Source organism: Amaranthus tricolor, chromosome 2 (genome assembly GCF_026212465.1).
Source record: "Amaranthus tricolor cultivar Red isolate AtriRed21 chromosome 2, ASM2621246v1, whole genome shotgun sequence".
NCBI lineage: Eukaryota > Viridiplantae > Streptophyta > Magnoliopsida > Caryophyllales > Amaranthaceae > Amaranthus > Amaranthus tricolor.
In genome coordinates, this window is record NC_080048.1 from 37906865 (window position 1) to 37934466 (window position 27602).

The 27602-nt window shown below is 33.9% G+C and overlaps 1 protein-coding gene across 4 annotated transcripts; it reads right to left on the reverse strand.

The window, feature by feature from the left end:
• Positions 1 to 1201: 1201 nt before the first annotated feature.
• On the reverse strand, positions 1202 to 27029 carry LOC130802088 (DNA-directed RNA polymerase III subunit 2-like). Of its 4 annotated transcripts, XM_057665993.1 has the most exons (39): positions 26874 to 27029; positions 26640 to 26715; positions 26078 to 26199; positions 25872 to 25964; positions 25538 to 25610; positions 25358 to 25448; positions 25216 to 25268; positions 23611 to 23675; positions 22463 to 22568; positions 22141 to 22251; positions 21291 to 21350; positions 20367 to 20405; positions 20229 to 20279; positions 20028 to 20126; positions 19857 to 19916; positions 19667 to 19759; positions 17747 to 17851; positions 17558 to 17668; positions 17350 to 17466; positions 14832 to 14948; positions 14479 to 14559; positions 10408 to 10512; positions 10248 to 10328; positions 10020 to 10151; positions 9852 to 9896; positions 9688 to 9765; positions 9297 to 9436; positions 9110 to 9200; positions 8404 to 8522; positions 8056 to 8191; positions 7853 to 7983; positions 6347 to 6472; positions 6206 to 6261; positions 4664 to 4734; positions 3325 to 3409; positions 3149 to 3252; positions 2510 to 2638; positions 1809 to 1925; positions 1202 to 1513 (listed from the first exon to the last, which is right to left on the reverse strand). In XM_057665993.1, exons 1-38 carry the CDS (start codon positions 26921 to 26923, stop codon positions 1875 to 1877), a joined length of 3453 nt encoding a protein of 1150 aa, XP_057521976.1. In that variant the 5' UTR covers positions 26924 to 27029; the 3' UTR covers positions 1202 to 1513; positions 1809 to 1874. The 4 variants fall into 4 exon arrangements, with proteins under 4 accessions (XP_057521976.1, XP_057521982.1, XP_057521995.1 ...); XM_057665999.1 differs by lacking the exons at positions 1202 to 1513; positions 1809 to 1925; positions 2510 to 2638; positions 3149 to 3252; positions 3325 to 3409 and having other exon boundaries at positions 4662 to 4734; positions 6347 to 6446; XM_057666012.1 differs by lacking the exons at positions 1202 to 1513; positions 1809 to 1925; positions 2510 to 2638; ... (2 more) ...; positions 4664 to 4734; positions 6206 to 6261 and adding an exon at positions 6545 to 6580 and having other exon boundaries at positions 6347 to 6446.
• Positions 27030 to 27602: the final 573 nt, after the last annotated feature.

Below are 27602 nucleotides of genomic sequence, written 5' to 3' on the forward strand. Positions count from 1 at the left end.
CAAATGGGTCTAAAAAGATAAAACCTAGACTTTTGATAAAAGAATAGGTCCGAGGCAAGTCTACATTGATCCTAAACTCATCACCAACCTTAGTTCTAATTCGTGTAGTTTTAGGTTTTCTTTGCACGACTAAACTAACATAAATGATTTACTTTCATTTGGCCTTCGCAATTTGCAGCTCTAAAAGTTTTTCTTATTTAATAAAGCCCATAATTTGAGTCATATGGTAGTGCTTGTCTAATGTTAATCATGTACAATTTTTAATTCAAAAACAACTCTCCATTTGAGTCACATGTACTCAATCATATGCTTTGACATATTGACCAATATCTCCTTTTATGTGAAAATTTGAGTTAGGATACTTCAACACTTGCTTTAGAAAACGGTGCTTTGTATCTAACTTTACTAAGATTTTTCGTGCTAAAACAATATTCCGTATACAATGACCTGACTTCAACTTATATAAATCCTTCTAATTCTAAAAAAGGCCTACATATTTCTAGCTAAGCATTAACACCATTTCTAGTTTTATTCATTAAAGCAATAACATCAGCAAACAATGTGTGTTATGAAACTTATCTAACACCCCCCCTACAAGCAAGAAATGGCTCAAAAAACATAAATTATAAACTTCATAAATTACTCAAACTCATGAGATGCAAAATTGCATAAACTATAGTGTAACAACATAAAGATGAGGGAGGCTAAATACCTTTTCTAATTCAGAAAGAAGACGATAACTAGCTAAAATGAGTTCCAAAGACTTGGCATCCCTCACGATTTCAAAAATGGCTTCCATCATTTTGCTACAATTTTCCATTCACGAAGTATTAGAAATTATAATATAATGCTTAAAAGTGGCAATATCTTCCATAAAACTCAAATTGAATGAATGAATCAAATCAATAAAGGAAATAAAAAGTTTACCAGGTCGGAGCCGTTCCGTTTTCAGGGACAATAGAAGAAAAGCGAACAGCTTCCAAAAATGTCAAACCTAGGGTTTCGATTTTTCAAATTTTAGGTTAAATTAAATAAAACATAAAATGAAGGAAAAGTTATACACTCTATCACAAACAAACTCGAGAAACTTACGATCGTCATGGACGTGTGAAGAGTCAAGAGCACAAAAGGTTTCAAGGATGGCTAAAGTGTTCTCTTCATAACCTCGATAATTCGTTACTCTCCTTATTGATTTCTCCATTTTTGAAAGTAGAAACCCTAGACTTGCAATTATACATTGTCCTTTGGTTTTTCCTTTTCCGAGTTCGTCAATTGTAGCCCCGGCTTGAGTCTGCTTTGATGGTGGTCTTCAAGTTCAACGGTGATCTTCTACGACGGTGACCGCCAGACAGAATGCCGGAAAGGGCAAACCGAACCACCGCTTCCTTTTCTTCTCTCTTTCTAGTTTCTTCTCTCGATAATTACTTTCTTTTTTTGCTCAAAATAATAAAAATAAAGAAATTTGTATTGTGATCCACAAACCACAATGTAGCCCACGTACCATGTCACATCCCTGTTTTAGGGTGAACAATAAAAAAACCTAATCAAGATTTCCTAAAAGAGAAAGGTATTGAATTTTTCCAAGATCAAGATAACAATGTTCAAAAAAGGAACCCAAAATCGACCAAATTCCACAAAAATTTATCATTCATTTGAATATGGTTACTTTTTCGGAGAGATCGAGACACATATCATTATTTTACTGATGTCCTTGCTATGTTCTTCCTCTCAGTAATGAACCCGATCTCCCAAAACTCAAGTTGATGCACAAGTTGGGAGTCTCAAGACTAATAACAAAATCGACGTACCCTTCCACGGCGATATCACACCAATATTGCATCGTCCGTTATCACACAAACCAACCCTCAAATGAATCAAGCATCAGCTAACTTCAAACGTGGAACAATGTTCATCGATTGGAGTTCCTGCATAGAAGCAAAGCGTGTAGTTTGACAAAAGGAAATTACATCTTTTTCGTTCGATAGGGACCTAAGACAGACCACAACTTTTCGATACTCTTGAAAGAAAAAACTATGAACCACCAACGTATAAATTGCAGTACTTGTGAACATCGCCATATATTTTTTTTGCTTTCAAACTATCACGCTTCAAAAATAATTTCAACTGATTTCACCATCTTTAACGGAATCCATCCAATTTACCATAAATGCCGACCCCACATATAAGAAATACGACATAGTTGTCGTACTAACATTCAAATCTATAGCGTCTATTTTCCTCGGGGAGTAAGGAGTGCTTTAATTAATGATTAAATTCAAGTAATCTCTCGGCCTTATATTATTATTCTTGGACCAAGTACATTTTTTTGTTCCGGGACCAGTGTAACATAGTTTGCCAGTTAATTCGCTTTTTGAATTCGCAATTCACTCAAAATGAGCCTTAAATAACCGAAAACTGACCACAAATCGCTTATTTTGGTTCGCGATTCGCAAGGAGACTAGTGAATCATGTGATAGTGTGCGGGACAGAGGAGTTGACACAAACATACCTGAAACAGGAGCTTGCAAGCATACGGCAATTTCAAGGTGGATATGTTGTCTCCATTTTTACAAAAACTACAAATACCAGCTTTCAGTTTATGATTGTAATATCCCAACAGTCCGCACAATCTACAAACCTGCACAGAATAAGATTTATGAGATTTCAGCAACACTCCCACTAATTACGGATTGTTGTTAGATATTTCAGATTCGTAGTATTCTTAGGATAATAAACTAAAGCTAGAGTTTTAGGACTTCATTGTTCACTTCTTTCGGGGCTATCAGGTTGTATTTGCCTCCTATTTTGAGGATTATTTTATTAGCGTATGTATCAATTTTAGAGGGTTTCATTCATCGGGTCGATTTCGGGTCACGTATTTCGGGTTGGTTCAAAATCGGGTTTTGCGTCCGCATTGATTTATACATAATTTTAATTTCATTTCGAAGTCGGGTTCGGTTACAAGGTCGGGTAAATATCATCAGGTCTGTTTTGAACTCCTCTAATCAATTTAGAGATTTTTTACTTTTTTTCAATTTCAGCATCTAAACTAAAAGAAGTCAAAATAAACAGTAGAGGAAAGCTCTACTTTCCCCAAGCATTAAGCCAGAGCACAGATCCTAAGGATCGTAAAAACACATGCACTTACCTGAACTTGAAAAGGGTCACTTGAAACCATTAGGCGCTCATATATCAAATTGCTAGCACCATAAGCTATCAAACAATCACGCTCCATTTCTCCAACCCTGAGTCCTGAATTGACATTTAATGTGAGGGAAAACATAACTCTTCACAGTCTAAACAGTGTAGAGCGTAGATTAGTACCTCCATTTCGAGCCCTTCCCTCAGTTGGCTGCCTAGTTAAGATAGCACGAGGACCGAAGCCTCGTGCATGCATTTTATCTAAGACCTGTGTGTAGCAAAAGTGAAACTGTTAAGAACATGACTATAATGAGGGGGCATACAATCAAATTTCATCCACTGCAATAGAAAATATAAAGGAAAATCTATGAATGTAAAGCCAAAGAGAAGCCAAAGACATCAAATGATCCCATGAAGATGACAAAAAGAACAAGATTAAATCATATCGTTTCTCTTCAACCAAAGTACCGTCGCAACAACACAAAAGAAACATTGCAAAAATCAAGATCATTTTACTGCAGCCAAAGAAGACAAAAGTGATGCAAGATCATGGTATCATTTGGAGACCTAGCTAATTCTAGTGAAGCATTTCTAGCTAGTTATTTTACAAAGGTTATTAGCTTTGTGTTTGTCCTTCTACATGGACTTAGCTTGGAAATTGGAATCTAGGTTCACTTGCATGCAAATTCAGCTTAACACGCAAGCTACTGGCACATATAAGTGGCAAACTCAAGTTTTATCCTTGTGAAAATAATGTGGAAAATTTTGGTGATAATCTTCGAAGATTCTTGACGTTTCTTGCATTATTCAAACATGTAGACAAGTTTTCTAGTAATAGAGGTTTAGGATGTTGCTTTCCTTTGGGAATAGCCGGAAGTTTTTACATTCCCTATGGCCCGTTTGGTTAGTGGTACTAAATGGTGGTAATGAGAATGATTCATAGTTAAAATTTCATCAAAAGTTCCATGTCATTGCCATGGTGAAGAAAGTTTGACAAAAAAGAAGTTTTTTTGTTCACAAATTTTCATTACCACCTATTATAATACCACATCTCCTTACGGTAATGCATTGGAATGAAATTTATGAAGAAAATGAGATGATTGAAGTTAGATAAGCATACCCATCAAGGTAGCAAGAGATAATTTAACCAAAATTACACTAGTTTTATTCCCATTACAGCAGTTTAATACCACCTATCAAACTGGCCGTTAGTCCTTATGAGAGTAGCAATATATAGGGTTAAGAGGGGGTTTAGACAGTAAGAGAAAACATTCTTCAGTTGCATCAAAAAATGTGAACTTGGTTGCTACGAGTTCCATGGAGAATATCAATAAACTTTATCAATGAAGATTATCATTAGCATACAAATAGAAAGCCACACATTATGCAGGGCGTGCGATTCAAATCAGAGTGTATCAGAAGAGAGGGTGGAAGGGGGGAAGTGCAAGTAGCAGACATTCACACATAGTAGTCACTTAATGAAATGTCGTAGTGGTGGTCACAAAATTGCATAGAATCTTACCATGTGTTTTAATTTCTGATAGTAAATTGGCCCCATAAATATGTATGCTTGCAGGGGTTCTCCAGTTATGCCTGAAACACGAGAGAAGTACAACCTATATTCCTTTAATTATTTTAGGCATTTGGTAACCTCAATAATACAATACATTTCAATATTAGAACAGACGGTGCCAGATGCATATTGAAGTACAAATTTTTTGACCAAAGACAACAATAAAATGGGACAATCATAATTGAGAGTAGCACATACACTTTAAAGAAAGGATATTTTAGAAAAAATATACTCCCAAATATATAGATCATACTTCTAAATCTTTATTTTTGCATGCAGAAATAAATTTACCCTTGATTATAACATGACTTCATAAAATATTTTACTAAAATAATATCCTGCTTTGAATACATCCCTTATTTCGTTAGCGCCAAAGAATAGTTCTTTTGTTTTGGATTATAATGGACTATGGTAAAATGGCTCATCAAATCATGTCAAGTTCTTGGTTGATATTTACTATCAGGGGTTAAATCGGAAACAACCTCTTTATTAAAAAGCATATAACAAGGGTAAGGTTGTGTAAATCCGAACCCCCAAACCCACTCTAGGAGAGAGCCACTTAATGGCATTAAGGCAATGCAATGTTGTTGTATCTTACTTTGAAAGTATTCATTCATTAATTAAAAAGAGTTGAAGGAGTACGAAATTCATGATATTAATACTGAGAAGTTAATAATATATCTAGACGAAACACCAGAAAAAGAAAAGATAAAAAGATGAAGAATGTAGAAGAAAAGAAAAAATATGAAGAACCACATGAAAGAAGATAGAAGAGGAAAAGAAAAAGAAAAAAGAAAGGAAGTTACCATAGCCCGGTAAGAGCACTAGGAAAGAAGTCCGCAAAGTTTCAAGACTTGGCATGTCCTTATATTTTTTCATTTTCTCATTCTAGCGCTTCAAAAACAAGAGTAAATCCTTTTTCTTTCTTTCTCTCTATTCCAAAAGGAGCACATTTCTAACTAAATATTTTATGAATGGTTATTAAAAACATTTTCCCCAAAAAATATGAAAATCGCAAAAAGCACAATGTGCAACAAGTGCACGCCTTATGTATGTGTTGCTGAGCCCAGACTAAGAATCAGAATAAGCTTCAAAGCCATGTAAATCCTATTTCAAAGATGAACACTAAGTCTACAATCTACATAAAAAGACGGAGACTACAAAGAAAATATATAGGCAAGTGACTATAGCTGATAAGAAGCCAATATGGAAACTTTGTTTTCCTAAAGATAAAAGAAAAACACAATATGTCCCAAATAACACACATGAACTTGCAAGTCATTACCACAACATTTTATTACCAAAATGCCACTAAGAAGCTCTTGCGTAGGAAGCGTTTGTGTAGTCGGATCTATTTAAACTTTTCAATGTAATTACAAGGAGGTTGCTTCCTGTCGCATCATCAGGTTGCCAAAAGCAATGAATGAAAGAAAATAAAACCAAAAGGGAAAATCAGGAACAAATCTCTCAGTGTCAAAGAACATTGAAAACCTGAATAGAGAAAATCCTTTCCATTGTAGCTGAATCCATGCTGCACTAAGGTCTCACTGAAAGAAAGTAAGAACTGCATTCAGAAAAAAAAAAAAATTACAGAAAACAGAAACTATTGCCACCCAATGCAAGATTACAAACCTTATAGTCTCAACTTTGTCGGCATGACCACTTTTTTCTCCAAAGGCACTTCCATAATGAAATCTTCCGCATGATACTCCAGCTTTTCCTCCCAGAAGTTCTATCATGTTGCCAACAGTCATACGACTAAATAAAACAAAAGCGTATAAGCCCACAAATAAAATTCACCTGAACAATCAATTCATATTAAATGCATACCTTGAATGCAATGCATAAATCGACTGTCATGCAATGCTGCCAGCACAACATAATACACACTTAATTCTTTGGTAATAATTACATGCTTCATAGGATTAGGACCGTTTAGAATGTTAAAGACCTCGGAGAAAAGTAATATATAAGGGCCCTAATATTTTAAATGTTAATCTCTTATTCAGTTATTTAGTATGCACAATTTTTTTAATCTTTTCTTTTTTTGATGGGGAAACTAAGTAAACACATATTCTTATTGAATATGAAAGTGTTTACTTATCCCCACATTGATGTTTCAAGTAGGGTAAACATACTTCAACTATTCAAAAGAAAGCAGATTACAGATAGAATAATGTAAACTACATGTCAAAAAACTAAAAGTATTAATCCATGCCTCTATGGAGTACTTTTAAAGAAAAGCAGGCCAAATAAAAGTGAAAGAAAAAACAATAACAATAACTTCAATAATCAAGCACAGCAGTAGGCAAATCATTTCAAATTACCCATGAAAAATCGGTACTTTAAACATCCGGTACTAAACAAATTACATGAACTTTGCAAACGGACAACGTGGGTAAGCAAAGAGGCCTGAACTTTAACATTCAACTTTTATTTTTTCCATAAATAACGGAAGGTTAGAAAATCAGATTGTTGGATTTATAGGTTCATTCTTCTGGATGGGTGTCCTCCTGCCTCGGCCTAGGCTCAGCGGCCTGATGTTCTCGATCAACTTTCTCTACATTGGAACTTGGAAGTTTCCAAGCACATTTATTTCCGAAATTTTCAAGGAATATACACCCATCTCTTCAACTAGGCAATACTAATTTGTGGCGAAGCATTTTTCGTTAATGGAGTTATGCCCTGAGTCCTGACATTAACTATATCACAGAGACAATAGGTCTTATAAAGTTATTTTTAGAGGTAACAAAGGGACCATAGTAACCGGCAAGATTGTGTGAAGGATATACGAAAATATAGAAAGTAGGGATTTGAGTTTTTGGTTGGCAAAGTTTGATATTCGTCGGTTCAAGAAAATTGGGGTGAATTTTTCGTTTCCAAACCTTAAGGGAGTGTCGTACAACTTTTTTTTTTTTTTTTTTGATTGGGAAAAAAAGGATAGAAGGCTGAATTCAGAAGCTTTGACAGTACTAAAGCAATAGTCAAACACGGACTGCTACACCAACTAAAATTTGAATATTTAGTTTACATAACTACCATTTGATTATGATTCTACATATCATCAATTCTAACTCATATGACTAGTAGCATTCGAGATAGCTAGGTGATGATTAATAGTACAAGCATAATAGATACCTTGGAAACGCATGAGGATTAATAATCAGATCGGGGCAGATGCCACGCTCAGAGAATACAAGATCCTCCTGTTGAACAATGGTACCACATACACCTTTCTGTCCATGCCTGGTGCTAAACTTATCGCCAACCTGCAAGACATAATGCGTTAGCGATCTGCTTTGACAACTTCGTATAGTATTGAAATTTTAAATAGCTGTCACCTCAGGACGGCGAGTTTGACGAATGATGAAGTTTATGCACATATTGTCATTCTTGTCAGAAAAGAGTGCCACTCGATCTACCACTGAATTATCTCCAGCAAGTCCGCTTTGTTTGAAGGGTGTGGGTCTATACTGACTAGAAGCATACCAAATTACGTCAGAATATTTACCATCCACAATATTGATATCTATAAAGCACGGGTTGTTTTCATCGTTTAAGGTTCCATATTAGTAGTCTGCATAATTTTGGAAGCAATGATTTGGTCTTATGAAGAGCAGGAATTGGACAAACAAGAAAAGAAACAAACAACGGGAAATAAAATAGAAATAAGGGACAAAATAAACAACCTATCTGGTATCTCTCTTGCCATTGATCCCCTCGTAACCATTGGTGTTTGTTTGTTTATCAAAATGTCATCTTGTCGAACAATTTGCCCTGGAGCAGCAATACCATCATCATCCAATGCCTATAAACAGTAAAACCACATGACAAAATTATTAGACCACACACTCAATAAAGAAGATATATAATGCTTATTATATGGCACTTTGATTATTGACGGTTCACCAATACCAACAACTCCAGCAACAAAAGAAGAAAACTATCAGAGGTGAACTAGTGAAGAGCACAACAAGAAATATGCATCTAACAATCCCACACTATTCGTTTAACCCGCAAACTAACCCTCTCTCCCCATATAGTACTCCCACTCTAATAAAAAGAATAAAGTAGAACACATTACAGAGAATTAAAAGTAGTACACCAAAGCCCATAAAGCAAGGTAGACAATTGAAAACAAAACTCCCCCAATTCCTTGTACTCCTGACAATGGAAAACAACACATGTATTCACGCAAACACTGCAAAAGGGGGAAAAAAATCCATAGCCAAAACAACATAAAACAACACATGAATTCACGCAAACACTGCAAAAGGGAGAAAAAAATCCATAGCCAAAAAAACATACGGAGTCGCAAAAGATAGACCATGCACATGAATTACATCAGGAAGCTCCGACTTTGAGAGAGAAAATGTAAGAGATTTGATGTAGTACCTGCATTTTTTCGGCGAAATACCCTTCTTTTTTTGGTGGAAGGATTCTGTCAGATGTATTATTCTCATACCTCTGCATAATCCCACTCTTTCTATCAAGTAGAAAATACAAAAGAAAAAACAATATATCAGTCATCATACAAAATTGAAGAATATTGATTTGTCACTGGCACAGAATTGAACAATACTTTTTCATCACTATACAACGTCCAAAACCACGATCCAATGAAGCTTTATTCATAACGATAGCATCCTCTATATCATATCCACTGTAGCTCATAACTGCAACAGTAGCATTCTGTCCAGCTCCAAGATTGTCATACTTCACCTATAAGTGTAAAGCTACTCGTTCAGATATAGGCATTAGTCAAACAAAGTTGCTAAATACATTTTCAAGAAACTAATCAATAAGGGGGACAATCAAAAAGAACGTCATAAACCCTCGCCGGGTTCTGGAGCTGGAGAAAACCTTACCCTTACAACAAAAAATGGTTCTTTCAAGTTGAACCTCATTTGCAAATATCTTCAGCAAATTCACATAAATAAGAAGCAAAATTTCGAATAAATCAGTGAACATACCAATTCAATTGTTTTTGTTGTTAGCAAAGGCCTTTGAGGATATACTAAGAGATTTAGTAATGTGTCCATCCGGAAAAGCTGCAACATCAATAAATAATGAGAATAATGAACAATCAGCTTACCATAAAGCCATAAACCAATCAAAGCCATGAGATCCCACTTGCCTGATTGTAAGCAATATTCCCCATTGCCTGTTTTCCCATAGCACACTATAGAGCAAAAGGAAATCGACATTTGAATAAATGAATAATGAGGGAAATAAGTTAGTAAGCATTTTGCTAGCTTCCGGGAAATAACGGTAAGCAATACCAGAGAAACAAAGCAACACATGCCTGATATGTATTTCTGGTTGACTGATTGTGATGGGGATAAGGGATTAAGCCAGCAATAACACCCAAGATTGTAAAAGGCTCTATTTCGATATGAGTTGTTTCCGGTACGGCTTCATCATCGTACAATGCAATCTCACAAGCACGCACAAATATACGTTATCTTGATACTGTTTGATCGTGTATAAGAGTCAACGGAAACATGATGCAAAACGTAAATTAGTGACTAACCAAGGTATTGTTTTCCTCATTGACATCAAGATACTCAATCAATCCCTCACGCAAAAAGTCGTCAAAGGTTCGAACTCCATCCTACAAAAGCATAATGGTTTGGATAGTATAGAAATAAATAATTTATAGGCACCTCATATTAGCATTGCATGAAACTCACCCGCAACTCCTTCATGTGATGTTCTTTGATCCTTGATATACCTTTATCAGCTATTACAAGAGGGCGGCAGACACGACCTCCATCCGACGCAATATACACACAACACTACAAGAATAATAATTCAAGCTTTACGAAAAAATTTCACACCGGAATGAAGAAAAATATGTCAATACTTTTACATCAAGATGAAGAACTAGCATGAACAAACACAAAAATTTTGTTAAAGAAATCTCCACAATGAACAGTACAACCTTTGACAGCCTAATAAACAAATACTTCAATCTTAACACACCTTATTTACCAAGTATTGTTTATCAATAATAAAGACAAGAGTAAATGCAATTAAATTACAATGGCGGAAGCTTATACCTAAATCAAGGGTATTATTTATCTGACCACAATCTGAAATGCCAAGGATTACAAAAATCCCAAATTATACACATAAATTTATTAAAATAACTTCAAATTCAACAATGCTAGATCATTGATCCCAAAATATTAGGGTTGCTACAAATTTAAGACAAAGAACTAATAACTTAATTTAATTGAACAATCATATATACAAAAATTGCACATAAAAATACTAAAAATAGTTTAAAACATAAATTTATGTTTATACAGAGAGACGAAGGGGAAGAGAGTACGTGCACTATAAGTTTCCTTTGAGATATGTAATTTGTTATCTTATTTTATTCAATACTTTGAATCAGAAGGAGAAGAAAATAATTTTTTAAGATTGAGTCGGAATTTGCTTAACTACTTAAATAACACGATAATTGATACGTCGTAAATACACTTTTTCTGTTTTCAAAAAAATTATTTCTTTATAAGTATTAACAAAAAATTATCTATTCTTTGTTTTTTATGGTAAAGAACTAGTATTTCTACATTTGCATACTTATATTTGACATTGAATTACACTCTATTTTGTTTTTTCCTTTTAGAAATTTTCTTTACTGAAATATTTCCATTATTTTTTAAACTCTTTTGATGTTGCGGTGTCTTTTTCTCATTCCTTTTTTATATTTATTTCAATATTTATACGCATATAAGAATAGTATCCTATACTAAATGAATTAGGGTTTATTAACTTCTCAAATTAAATAAAAGTACAACTTTAACCCAAAAAGATTAATCTTGAAATAACATGGAAAAACAGTTTCTACCAAAATGATTACTACTACCTCTATTCTTATTTACTATTCTCATTTTCCTCACAAGAAAAATTCAAATTTTTTTTGCCATTATGAATTCCATTTCGAACATCTTTTTGGGCAAAAATAACCTTAATCGCTCAACAATTTACTAAAAATACATCACATTAACGTTTTTAACCCTCCAAAATTTACTTGATTCTTCTCATATTAACTCTCCTTTTTACTAATCTCCTTTACTCATTTCTATGATGTCATGCAACGATATTATCATTTATTCCAATCAATAATTACTCTTAACGAAATCTTATCCCTCATTAATACTCTCATTAGTTTATGCCCATATGCTAAATGGGAAAAGCATTGGAAAATGGATGGAGTAATAACACTAGGCATCTTTAGAACACAAAAAAAACTATACTTGTTCTAAAATAAAGTTGGATATCATCTATTATCTTTTTGAGGAATCATACGATGGATTGTGGATCAGCTATATACATTAATTGCTGGTTCACCTATAAATAATTCAATGATCTACAATAAAATGCTTCCATGAAAAATGTCACTTGTATTTATCCATAAAGACCATGATCCTACGTTCACTTCTTATTAGTGCTAGGATCAGTTTAACAAACCATTTTCTTCAAATCAATTTTTTTACTCCATCAACATCATTTGTTGGTAGCCTTAATTTCATTAAAGATCCTTGAATGTCCATCTCTATATCTTTTCTCTAACCTTCTACTCCTTATAAGCAACTACAACCTATCGCCGATGAATTCCATTTGAAATCCTATCATTTAAAAATAAAATTCTACATCCATCTCAAGATACACGTCTTTGTTAGATCAATCATCTTACCATGATCCATCTGGAAAGGCTAAAAAAACACATGTGCTTATGTTGCTCTTAAAACCTATTGAATTTATACCTTTAATCTATGAGGTATGCTAGGTCGCAAAAAATCCTAATCTATCGTACTCCATTTTGATTGCTTAACGATAATCTTGTGAGCTACTTGCTTTGTCCCAATGGAGAAAAAGATTTATTAAGGGAACAGAGCATGTGGTTGAGGTTAAGCAACTGAGAAGAGAGTGAGAGAGGCAGAGAGAAAAAAAGGGGGGCAACCTTACATAGTAAGAAAAAGGAGCAAATTCAAAGTTGCTAACGAGACAAAATCAAGGAGGTGTACAAAGAAACATGGATAATTGGCTTAACACTCAAAATACTCATCAAAAGATTCTTCCCATTTAATGTTGGATCACTATCTTAACATGACCTGCCTTCGTAAAAGAGTGTAAATACCTATTTGCATATAAATTTAAGACACTTTAGATGTTCCAATAATGGCTAAGCATATTCGACAGCAACATCAGCATTCATTACCACATTTAATATCACCATTCTCCACTATCATCCATAGACCACCACGCCAGCACATGCCAACAGGGGCGGATCCAGTTAGATCCCGCACCCGCACGTGAGGGTACTGAAATTTTGTAAACAAATTTGTAGTTGATAGGGGTCGAACCTGAGACCTATAGTTGGAAGCTTACACTTATGACCAACTGAGCTATCCACTTTTTATGTAACTCTAGTCTCTAGAAATATTTATTACTTAACCAATTTCGAAAATAAATCTCATAATCTTCTTCTCCTTCCCAACTGCTCTTCGACAGTTTCTATTTGAAGAATTGAGACCCGTAATTTTGCGGCTGCCTACCAATCACCACGACAACCGCAGTCGCCGATCCACCGGATTCCACACGCCATTTCCTCCTCGTTGCCGACGTCTCACGCCTTTTACTCTGTGGACTGTTATTACACAAGATTGGTCTCCAGTTGTGAGTTGTCATTTACTTAATTTCAAGGGGGAGAAGCTAATGACACAAATATCTCCGAAATAGTTGATAGTTGTGCTAAGCGTAGTAAAATTGATCCGAATACACTCAAAAGAGACCCCGCAGAAAGATAAAAAAATTTCAAACTATCATTCAAATAATAAAAATGAAATACGAAGAGCCTACCTTTTGAAAGGTCCTTTTCAACCCAAGCTTGAAAGCTTTCCACAGACATATGTAGGAGGAAAAATGCGAAAGTTTAATCCTAAATGGTATGATTTATATCCAAATTGGCTAGAGTATAGTGAGATTAATAATGCGGTATATTGTTTACCTTGATATTTGTTTAAAAATGAAGTAGGGGGACAAGGTGGTGGTAAAGCATTTGTTACTCGGGGTTTTAACCAATGGGATAAATAATGCCGACTTCAAACTCATATTGTTTAAAAATTGTTTAGAGTATAGTGAGATTAATAATGCAGTATAGATTACAGAATATTGTTTTTAGGGTTGAATTGAAAACATGAATTTTTAACATATATATTTATAATTTTTTTATATTTTTTATCGAATTGTATTTGTTATGAACTTATGATTGTGCTCTCACTGAATTTGATTCCTGGATCCGCCACTGCATGCCAAACACCACTATCAAGTTTATTTGATTTGGCCAACAAAAGTGAGCGATGACTAAATAATTTCACTATTTGTAAATAAGTAAATTTTTTTAGAAGGGCTATACATCTATTTCAACAAAAATGCAGATGCAAAGATAAAATTCAGAAGTTGAAGTCTATCATTAAACTAATTCCTAATCGTATATAGTTTTACTCCCTTGTATCCCTACCATTTGTCCCATTTGGGACTTGACACTAGTCATCAATCACTCTTAGTTTGTATTTTATTTTTAATCCATGCGTTAAAACATAAATTGGCTAAAAGTAGGCAATAGAATGGGCTGACAAGTTAAAAATTCAAAACGACACTTAGCAATAACAAAAGTAGTGATCAATTAATTTGATACTAATTCAAGAGTAACATAGTAGAAAACATAAATTGACATCAGTAAGAAGTACCTGCTTTTCGTTCTCATAAACACTGACAAACTCGCCAGTCTTTCCACAACGCCGCCATCTTCTTAAAGTGTTGGCAAATATCTAAACAAAAAGAGAGAACTTTAGAAGAAAAAAAAATCTAGTGCTATATAATAATCAAACATTAAAATACAACCCAAATTCTGTATACCACCCATAGCTCCACCATAATGCAAATGCCTTAATCCTAAAAGATTGGGGTCGGCTATTGGTTAGAACATTAGCAACGAATCACGATCTTCTCCATACTAGCCATAGCTCCAGACAATATTAATGTTCCTAAAAGTGTGTGACGCTAACTATGTCTAGCGTTTGTCATATCAGTAATAATATACCTTTGGCCTTCTATGCTTGCCAAGAATAAGTCCATTCATTATCACAAGAAATGAATTTGACGAGTGCAGTTCTTCCCCAGAGAGTAACTCCAGGTCTTCAACACCTAAACTGTAACACTGAATGCAATTTTTGGAAAGTGTTAATCCAATAAGATAATGCTGCCACACAGATAATTCATAAGAAGGCACACAACAAAGTAAAAAGGTAGAAATACTGATCAAAAAATACTTTCTTCAACAAATTTGGAAGCAAAGATGATAAGTTATTTCAAGTTATTTTAATCAGACACAATTTGAGCTTGAACATGATAGGCATGATGAGGAAAGAATCAAGAACACTATCAAGGGTATCTGGAGATGTAACTTAACAGCATGTACAGAACTTCGATTGGACATTTTTATAAGAATTGTACACGTATGAATACGATTTAATTTCAGTCACCACTCGCCACGAATCCATTATGTGAGCAGCCATTGCCTAATTCATTGTACTTTTTTGTTGCTTCATATTCGTTCCCCAAAGCATGGATCATTAGTAAAGAACAGTGTCATGGAAAAAAACGTCGTATGCACATACTGCTTCTCAATTCTCTCTAATTTGGTATCCTAGTTTGCAGGTAACGCAGCTTACAGCCATACCCCAGCCTAGAAAAGACTTATTAAAAGGTATTGAGCCAATATTAATGTTGAACATTGGGGGTACTTCTGTAGAAAAATAAATAAATAATGACATTACTTTTAAAAGGCAACTACATTCAACATTCATTTGCTAATTAAAATGTAAGTGCTCCCTCATTTCACTAGGACAGCATATATTCCTTAGTTGCAATGCTCCATTGTAATTGCCCTAATTACTTTTTTATTACATAATATTATGTACTACTCCATCGAAACATATTCTCAATCATCAACTTCCTTTTATAGTTTTTTTAACACTTGTAATTAAACATGGCAAAAATTTCCCCATAGAAAGTTTAAGTTTCATCATATTAGTGAAAAAACTCCACCCAGAAGTCAAAATGCCTAAACAGCTTGTATAGCATAGGTGGAGCATTAGAACCCAACCTACTATAGTACGACCTATCGGTTTAAACATTAAAGTCTAAAATTAGGCACATTTTAGTGATTGATGAATCAAAAACTATCAATCTTTCTCTTTGACTACCTCATGTACGGATGTACCTTTCTAAAGTACTCCATATTTCATTCTTCATAACAATAATACAAATGGAATTTCATAACAATAATAATTTTATCTATAAACTGATTAAAGGATATAAACCCCTTCTATTTAAGGGGTTTTCCCAAAACAATTCCTAAGACCAAATAAATGTGTTCTAGTAAAAAATGTACCACATGCTACTATCTAATTAGTCACTAGCTACTTTTTATCCCTTAACATTTGAATGATTCCACAAAGTGAGCTCCCTGCCTCACCCTTCTTCTCAGCCCCACCTCAATGTGTATATGTCCACTGTCTCATTCAGCCATCTCGCTGACTACTACATCCCCTTGACCGCCCTAGCAACAACCAAACCCTTATCCCTCTCCATCTCCTTATCCCTCTCTTTTATCCTGCAGCTGAGTTCTAAGAGGCATGAGACATCTTTAAAAAAAAAGTAGTTGTGAGTAATAACAGCAGACTTTAAAACCCATTCCTTTCAGCATTGACTAGCTTCCTTATAAAAAGCATGCCCTTTCTGTGCTTGATGCGGAAGGGGTAGCAGGGGGAAAGTGATCATGGCTGATGTGGGTGAAGGCCAAAAAAGGAAACAGCTAAAGGACCTGGGATTATCACTTGAAAACAATTCTTTCTTACTCATTCAAAAGACTAAGGTCATTTACAAAATTACAACCACTTAGGAAAGACACCATACAAAATTAGGGTAGCGAGGGAGGAGCGAACATGCCTGATAAGATTGAATTGTTTGAAGGAGAGTGACGAGACAAATCATTCAATATCCAATTCATCATAGTATACAATAAAAGATTAGTAAAAGGATGCTCTCAAAAATTTAATTAACCTAATTCAAAAAGAGATAGGGTCATGAACAAACGATTCCCAATTCGAATCAAAATCACTCAAGTCACAATATTAAACTACCTAGAATTACTTAACCTAACCAACATGTCATCAATTAACATAGTGAAATGCAGGACATTCCCTTTTTCTTTGGTGGACATCAAGCATGCAATGTCTATTCTAGATGGAGCCAAATATTTATAGTTCATTGATTTCGAAAAATAACTGACTATAGTAAAATTGCTCATTTATTCATGTGAACTCATATCTATTTGAAGTTGTAGATGACGATCGTTGACAAGGATCAATCGGAAACAACCTCTTTGACATTACAAAGGTAAGGTTGCATACCATCAGCCCCCTCCTAATCACGCCTAGGAGGGAGTCACTTAGTGGCATTGAGGTAATGGAATGTTGTTGTTTGACATGATGAGAACATGGCCCAAATTGCAAAATCTATGAAAGATGATGGATTACAATAGATGAAAAACATACCAAAGATATTAGTGGGCCTTCCTCTTCATCAGTAGTAACATGAGCCATCAATGCCAAATTCTTTACCAATCCACAAGATTCACCAACAGGTGTATCACACGGGCAGAGCATTCCCCACTGCACAAGACAACAATATATTAACAAAAGCTGAACTATTAAATTGTTGAATAATAGCAGAACTCAAAATGACAGAGAAATTGTGAATGACCTGGCTTGGATGCAAAGCACGTGGTCCACTAACTTTCCTTGACTTCTCAAATTGTGGTTGAATTTTTGTAAGAAAACCTAGTGCCTGAATGTAAGACAGCCTAGCGAGCACCTGCCAAAGCCCACATTTCAAGCACCAAGAGAAAACATAAAAACTAATCAAGAAAAATGAAAACAGAAGAATGTAAACCTGTGTTACACCTTTCCGATCCACCCTGAACCGCTTAGCATACCAGTTTCCCGTTGAAATAGCTCTTTCTAAACCAAAGCTAATGGTATTATTATTAAGTATATGCTGAAAAGAAAATAAAAATGAAATATAGTCAATTTAAAATACAGACGATATTGTGGGGTATAGGCCATGTATTACTAATACTAAATTAACAGCAGTAAACAATTCTATATGCCAGGAAAAAGTGAAAAGAAGACACAAAATGTCAAAACAATCCCCACAAGCTAACAGCTGGGGCAATAACTATACATAAGAAACTACCATATACAAAACTGATATAAGAAATTAAAAGCGTCACAAATTTCATTCTCCCTTCACTCATGCATGAAGATGGAAACTCATAGATATAGCTAATTTTTGCTCATCTCTGCAAAAACAGTCATGCCACTCTGAAGATGTGAAAGAAGATTTTCCAAAAAAGTGGTTTCCATTACACGTTTATAAAATTTTCCAATAGTATTAACGCGGCTTTCTACGGATGCACAAAGAAGTTCCAAAAACACAAAACAAAAATCTACTATAAAGACGCAAAGTAATATTGAACAATAATACTGCATAAGGCACCAAACTCGTGATCCACTGACTCAAAATGTTAAGTGTTTAAGCTTTCCGGAAATAAAATCATAATTTGTTTAACTATTATTTTTGTAAAGAGAAGTTAAGAACCCTATATTTTGTAACAGTGGCTCTTCATTATGGTATTCTGGTCTATTTGAACACCAATGCAAATCCACTAGGCCAAACAAATCCCCATGACCATGGTGTAAAAACAAGGCCACATCGTATCGATCGTGTAGAGGTTTTCAAACCAAACGAACCGATATTTCCCACGTTAAGGTGCAAAAGAAAACCGCGTTTTGGACTAAATCAAGGGTTATCTTATAATTCAACCGATATTTCGGCGTTACAATAACCGTATCATTCCCGTTACCCCATCATCGTTATGTTACTACGATTGCAACCGTTACACCGCATGTTTACACAATGCCCATGACGAAATCTTGGAAAAAAGTGTTAGTTTGTGAGGATCTATTACAAATTTCATTTTCTAACTACCAAAAATAACCTCAAGCAAAAAAGAAAAAATTATAGAACACAAGAAAATAGCAATAAAAAAAGATGATTTGGGAGAAAATTTGAGAGTAGGGAAAACTACCAACAAAATGCGCTAGAAATTTGAACTAATGAATTTTTGGTGAATACAAGGCTTTTAGCATCTCTCTTGATCTCACAACTAAGCACATAAAACATCACATGATTTATTGACATACCACTTACAAATCATTTGGTGTGCATATATTCATGTAGGAATTCACAATACCCTAGAATTATAATAGAGTTGTTGTTTGGAACACAATAATGATTTAAGTATGTGGGTACTGGAAATATATAAGAATTTACACGTCCCACAAAACAGAGGAAGTGGCTTGCCAAACTACCCATTTGATCATGGAAATACCGACATCCATTTTCATAAAAATTCCTGAATAATCCCTCCAAATGTCATAATGTAAGTCAAATTGTTAAGCGCATTTGAAATGAACAAAAGAACATGTGAGAATTACATTCCTAGAATGTTCAAATGCCTACATTCCTGGCCTGCAGTAGCTAAAACTTCCTGCAGCCATTGCTTCCCATAAATACTAATTAACCGCTTAAAACGAATATTTGGAAACTATAAATGTCCTTTTTGCTATACTGTTGCTATATCTTTTAACGACAGAATTTCAGATGTCAAATAAACCAAATAGACAGCAACTAGATCGCGTTCTCCATCTTTTTTAATTAATATTGCATCCTCCAAAATCTCAAATGCAGCTTCGAAGCATTAATTTTATAAAATTGGCAATCATCAAACTATATAATCCACTAGCTCACCTGGGAAAAATCAAATCTGCTTGACCTGCTTTTTTTAATTAATATTGCATCCACCTTTTTTCTGACTTCTGTTTGCATCGTCTTAAACAAGTCCTAGATTCATCATCACAGTTTAATATGAAACATGCAAACAATAGCAGAAATTTTATGAATTACACAGGAAAGAATGGAAACTGCACATTTAAAGTACCTCAAAAAGAAGAGAGAGTAACTGTCCAGAGAGTTCAAACCGCTTATTCCCCACATAATCCTAGCACATACAAAACAGTAAGCTATGAGCCTCAACCAACATGAATTACACGTATTTCAGCAGACAAAAATTTAGAGGCCCACATTACACGTATTTCAGCAGACAACCTACCTTGTCATCTACTGCAGCTTTATTTAAGAAAGCTTCTAACATGCGCCTCAACATCACACCAGCATATAAACACTTGGCACGAAAGTTGTTATTACGCACCTGAAAGAGCCACGACCAGAAGTGTAAAATGTAATTGACAAGAACCCTTCAAGCTTCTAAACAAATCACCCAGAAAATGAACCCATAATCAATACAACTAACCGGAACATGCGCAATAAATACATCCCGAAGTATCAACAAAGCTCTATTTTCCTAACAAAATATAATCACTTTGTCAGCACAGTGCAGCAAAATGTCATAATTTAAACACTTACCAGAAAGGCTGGAACAGAAAAGCACCTTTTCTGGTAGACCAAAAGCAAATTGTGGTTTTTTGACCTGAAAAAAGTGACATCTAAATTAGAAAAGAGCAATAAGTCGTAGGAACCTAGGCACTTGGAAGTTGGATCAATGTTGTATACTCAACAGCATATATAAGACTTCAAACAGCTAATAATACTAAATATCCAATTGCTTTGATCACATTGTAACAAATTTTTAAAAAATGCAGTACAAAATTTAGAATATTATGCAATGCAGCAATAAATTTTTTATTTTATTTTTTTGCAAAAGGTCCACAAAAGCAACATTCTATAATTTTCAATTATCACTCATCACTCAAGCTCATAAATCAAAGTACCAAAAGATGTTTTAAACTATAAAATATAAATAACAGAGATGAGTCAAATACAGCCATGAGTAAACCCACAAAACAGAGAAGACATCGTGAACACTGAACAGTCTTATGCTTTGACTCCTCCACAACCCAACTTATTAAACTGCTCATACTCGGCAAAACAGAAGAAAGGTAAAGCCTGTAATAGGTGGGAAACAAACCGACTCAACTAGTACCCCAAAATAAAGGAGGTGAAGCAATATACATTGAAACACACTAGACGTCACCTAAAGAGAATAAATGACTCATGAAACTGCCACATGCACTTTTCAGATAAGTAACAACGAAAAGAAAATGTATTATTCAGTGTCACATGATTCACCAATTGCCTCGCGAATCGCGAATTGAAGAAAAGCGAACTATGGTCAGTTTTAGACTATTTTGAAACCATTTTGCGTGAATTGGGAATTCAAAAGGCGAACTAACTAGCGAATTATGTTTCATTGGTATCATTTCATGCAAACTTTGCAAATTATAAGGGAGCCACCTAGGCTAAAAAAATCAAAAACCATAACCCAGGTTTATTTCAGTACAAGTAAAGCCATCACCTTTTTCTCGAGATATTCAAGCGCCTGCTGCTGTGTTTCTACACCAGATTTGGCACATTCCTAAAATCGCACATGTAAAAGCACATTTGAGAAAAATAAAAATATACAACAAAAAAGTCATATCTATGCCACGTACTAAGTTGGAGATGCACCATTTTGTTTTTTTTTGAATTGACTCATTCCATAAGCTTGCATGCCTCATGTAAATATAGTAATTTGCACAAGAAATTGTTGATAGCTATGCCACGTAATTTGTTAGAATAGAACAGAGTGCAAAATCTCATATGCCGATATTTAAGTCACAAAACGGCTTTATGGTCAATGCGGATGGTTGTGAGGCTATATTGGCCCATATTTACGTCGCATTATGCTCAAAAACCTTTAAAGTACTGTAGGGATACATTAACACAGCCTATGTGTTGCACTATGGAGTACAATAAGTTTCTAATAAGAGAATATTTTAAAAAGAGTCTGATCAAAACAAGTATGTTTATTACTAAATTAGGAATAACCTCATTGCCAAACACTAAACAATATGCTTTATTCTATGTTATAAGTGTGCCACTACTCCCTAAACTTCCTCACAAAATGGACTATATTAAAATGGATCACTAAATCAAGAGTACTTCTTGTAAAAATCCAAATACGTTTACAATTAAGGGTCGATCAGAAGAACATCTTTATTATCACAAGGATAAGGTTGTATACGTAATAGGTATCTAAAGGCATGATATGAATTAGCATATTCAACAAAAGCAGTTGAAAAATTTTAACGTAGTTTTATGACCTTAAACGATGCTCTTAGCACTTGCATAAAATATGATGTTCAAAACAGATCTATGAAAATCACCTCAATAGAAGGCAAGAGTAGATAACCATAACGTGGATCTCTTCCAATCATCTGCACAACTTCTTGGTCACTTTGCATTCCCATAGCCTTCATCACCACCATGATAGGAACCTAAAGGCATGTTATGAATTAGCATCAAAAAATGAGAAAGTAACTACAAGACCCTCCACGAATTTTGATCCAAAACAGATGAATTGATACAGGCAAGTAATTTGGGCTAGTTTAACAAAAATATAATACTAGGTAGTGAATATTTCCTCTACCCATTTTCATACAAATAGTACGCAACACTAGTCAAGAACATTAAGCATTTAAATATTACCTTTGTCTGAAATTGATTAAGCTGTAGATATATCTTCTCTTTTTCCATCACTATGACAGTTTTGCTCCTTAATGTTGCAGTGCTACTTGTAACAGATGCAACCAAACTGGCAAACATGGAAAAAAATGAAAAGGTACTCAACCTGATATGTCATCTAGTAAGTGGTAATCTTAAAATAATAAAATTACAAAGAACTGCAGAGATAAGTTAGATGTACCATACGACTATAAAAGTATTACTTAAACTATGTAGAGAATTTTACTTGTTACGAAATGAAAATTGAAGTCAGATCTAAATCTAGTGTGAAAAAAAATGGTGATAATTTATGAAAAGTTCCCACAATCCCACCCACAAAAAACATTAAAAAAACATTACTTAAAAACAGCAATGCCAAAGGTGTTACTTTTGGGCAAAAACGTGTTTTTTTTTTGATAAAAAAAGATGACACTTTTAGGCAAATAAGTGTTACTTTAAGAAAAAAATTCTGAAAAAAAAACTCACAAATGTGTTACTTTTTGAGAAAAAAGACATTACTTTGTATTTATATTTTTTTCTCAAAGTAACACTTTTTTGTTAAGAAGTACAAGATTTTTTTTAAAACAAAAGTAACATTTATATGTCAAAAAATAACACCTTTTTCTGAAAAAGTAACACATTTTTATCGGAGAATTTGGTTTTGGCGGTTCTCATATAAGCTTGGTTCTCACTAGAACTTGACCTATATATATATATATATATATATATATATATATATATATATATATATATGTATAGATGTATGTATATATATATGTATATATATACATATATATATATATATATGTATATATATATATATATATAGATGTATGTATATATATATATGTATATTTATACATATAAATATATATATATATATATATATATATATATATATATAGATGTATGTATATATATATATGTATATATATACATATAAATATATATATATATATATATATGTATATATATATAAATATATATAAATATATATATATATATATATATATATATATATATATATATATATATATATCAGGTATTGATAAGCTTTGCATATCGATTCAATTGATTACGGAGTACATTTGGGTTCACAAATGAACAAAATAAATAAAGTTCTCTGTACTCACTTTCCCTTCTTATCGATTTCAATGATTATCCTGTTATTTGAAAGTTGCTCTTGAATCATAATCACCTACAAAGAAAAAGAAGACAATAATGAGTTTAAAATGCATTGCACATTAGACACTATCTTAATCAAATAATGACCATGTTCGGCAAATTATGTGAATTCCAACAAAAACACTTAAGTATCAATATGGTCCTCGGTAAAATCATGAGCAATATCTTACTAGCTAGATTAACTTAAGCAGATTCCGATTTCCAACCAAAAAACTTAGGGAACAATATGGTCCTTGGTAAAATTATAAGCAATATCATAATGTACACAAGCTTGTTATAAGGGCTGTTAAAGTTATTATGAGGGTCGAGCGTTGTCATGACGTAGAACTAGATGTATTATAATTCAATTTACTTGAGTGTAGGGGTTCTTAATAGCGCATTTGATTCCACAATCAAAAAAGCATGTGCACGTAGAGCTTAAGCTATCTGGTAGGCGCCTCTCAAGGATTATGCAAATCCTGATATTTTGATCCTGATAATTTGTTAACAATATTCCCTTGCCCAATGCCATCAAGTGGCTCCCAACTAAATCCTACCCATGCAAAGTTTGAAAGGGTTAAATCTCATCCTTGCATAAACAAAAGAGTGTTTTCGATTTGATTGCCTCTTGATAGCAAACTCCAGTTATTACTTCACAAAATATGTGCACATAATTTAATGAGTCATTTTATTACAACCTATTATAATCAAAAACCAAAATGATATAAATTGTTTTGCTTTATCAAGAACAATGATTTTGAATTTAGGTGATAAACTTTCCTGATGAGATTGACGACTTCTTTTAGATTCACGTGTGCTAGTATGGCAAGAATAATGAGACCTACTTATTTAATGTAGGGTGATTATTCTTAATGCACTCCGATTACTTTTTATCATGAATCGTTTTTTGTAATTTGTTAGATAAAAAATGTAGTTTGGGTAGCTTATTTAACCCAACTCCTTGCTTCCTCCCATACCTTTTCTTCTATGACTCTAGGTGGTAGCTTCACACTAGACTATGGATCTCAAAAATCCAATCTTGATTCTGGATTCTTAAACCTTGATTCAAAATGAGATCTATTAGTGGTGGACAACATTAAAAGGCCCATACATTGTTAGTGTTTAGAAGTATTGCAACATGCTAGGAGGGTTGACACTCGACAGATCTAATTTTCCTTGTGAGACCAATTAGGAGATGAGCTTATGTAAGATGTAGTTTAGGAGAGCGTCAAAACCCTAGCCTCACTTTTTAAAGACTAATGGTTTGTTTTAGGAGATCTTTGTCAGAGTGATTGGAATATCTTATTCAGGTATGTCTCATCCCTCTTTACCCTCTTATAGTTAATAAATTTTGTCTTAATCAAAAAAAATTTAATAGAAGGCAAGAGCCGCTCAATCCTGAAATCTGTAACTCTTAACTACGCAACACCGTAAAAAAGGAATGAATCATCTAGAACTGCCACATCATGCATGCAGATCTATAGGTGCCAAATAATGTAAAGCAACATGAGAAAGATTTTTGCATAGTAGTTCTATCAAAGCTGCGAGTACAGATACAGAAAAGATAAAACCACCTTTTCAGTTCCCTTCACAATAAAATACCCCCCAGGATCAAGTGGGCATTCACCTGAAAAGAGAAAGATAATAATTCAATGATGCAAGAATCGCCAAAGAAAAGATAGAAGATTATGCAATAAAGAAGGTGCATTGTCAAACCAAGTTTAGCTAACTCAGTCTCATCCTTCCCATTTAGAACACAACAACGACTCCGTAACATTACTGGCATTTTTCCTAGAACTACATCTTTCTGCATAAGACAAACAGAAGTCAGAAACATTAAATAACTAGTAAATACACCCATGAAGATCATGCATTCATGCCCAAATTCACTCATACCTTCTCGCGTCTTTCCTTTTCACCACCACTATCTGTAACATACTCTATATGAACTTCTATAGGTGCTGCATACCTGCAGAGCATGGTGACAAGAAATATTTGAGAAAATAAATCAGATAAGGATCTTGTCAAATGTCAACCATTTTCCATTTTTCTACATTTGGATCATTTCTCTTGACCATAAACATATTTTATTACAATACGTTGTACCAACACAGGAATTCCCTATTCTCTTCTAAAGCAAACAGAACCTTTCCGAACTGAAAGCAATCATAGTCACCATAAGGATAAATAAAGTCTTAAAAAATAATGTAAAAAAGGTACGATTACAAACGTCAGATTTGACAGCCTGCACTGATGAGGGTTGATCTTTTCTGCGACGCCGTCCGCCACAAAGGATGGTTCACCAATTTTGACATCTTTAAACCTACAAAATATAAAATCCAAACCATTGAGCAAAGAAACAAAACAAATTTCAGTATAAGTTAACAACTAAAACACCCTAGTTTAGAAATTAAATCAACTAAAAGAGATATATACTTGAGGTAAATGCCGGTATCCACGGAGGATCGAATTTCGTGGTTAACTTGAACAATCTTCTTAATCCCCGTTGTCACAAAGTAGTTGTAAGAATCCAAATGTTCCTTCACTAACCCTCTTGTCTATAGACAGGACCCATATACAAATTAAACAGTATTAGCCAATAAAACACAAAACCCATTTTCATTTACATCAACTAAATGAATATCAAACCAAACAATCAAAATAAATATAATTTTTTCCAAAATAAACATCCGAATAAATACCTAGTATTAGCCGATAAACCATAAAACCCATTTTCATTTACACCAACAAAATGTGTATCAAACCAAACCATCAAAATAAATATAATTTTTTCCAAAATAAACATCAGAATAAACACCCAGTAATAGCCAATAAAACACAAAACCCATTTTCATTTACATCAACAAAATGTGTATATATTTTTTTCCAAAATAATCAGAATAAATACCCAGTATTACCCAAGAAAACACAAAACCCATTTTCATTTGAATCAACAAAACATGGAAGCAAAACATCAAAACAAATACGAAATTTATACCTTGAGAAACTCAGGAATGAGTTTATATTTATCAACAGTTGATTTTATAGGAGCGGTTAAAGACTGCTTGTTCATGCTAAATCACATTTACATAATACCCAAAATTAGTAAGAACTTAAAAACCATAATCAAACCCATTTCAGACAAATTAAAGCATAATAATCCAAGAGAAACCAAAGCAATTGTTAATTGAAGATTAAGCAATGAAAATGAAAATGCAAAATGGATTATTACATGTTAGTAGTGTTTTCAGAGTCGGGAAGAGAATCTCGAGTCAAACCCATGATTGATTGATTGATTGATTGAAGGTCGAGTATCAACCCTCTGAAATTAAAGTAGGAGTCTTTTCTTGAATTTCGAGGCTTTTAAAAGAAAGAGCACGCAACCGCTCACTCATACTATATGTTCGAAATCTTAGGGCGAACACAAGTCGACCGTTATATTACACCGACCTATCATTTCAACCTCCCTAATTTTATATTTTAATCTGTCTCACTGATTTTGATTTATAATTTTATATTTTAATCTGTCTTATTGATTTTGATTTATTACTAGAGCTGTTCAAATCTAACCCGACTCGAAAAACCGACCCGGAATCGAAAATTATCCGACCCGAAAAAATGTTAATTTTTTAGGTTTACCGAACCGGCATTATCCGAACCGATACTGCACTCGAACCGTTTGATAACTGAATAGGGCAAAATCGAACTCGAACTGCAACCGAATTTTATAACCGACATATAAACGTTAACCGATGTTACCCGAACTAAACAGTGATCGACCCAGTCAAATCCGAACTGAATTATGCACGTAACCGAATGCAACCTGACTAAAACCGATTAAGATCGAACTGTTTTTAACCCGAACTGATACAAACCCGAATCGATTATTAATCGAACTGTTTTTAACCCGAATTGATACAAACCCGAACCGATTGTTTATCGAACTATTATAAATCCGAAT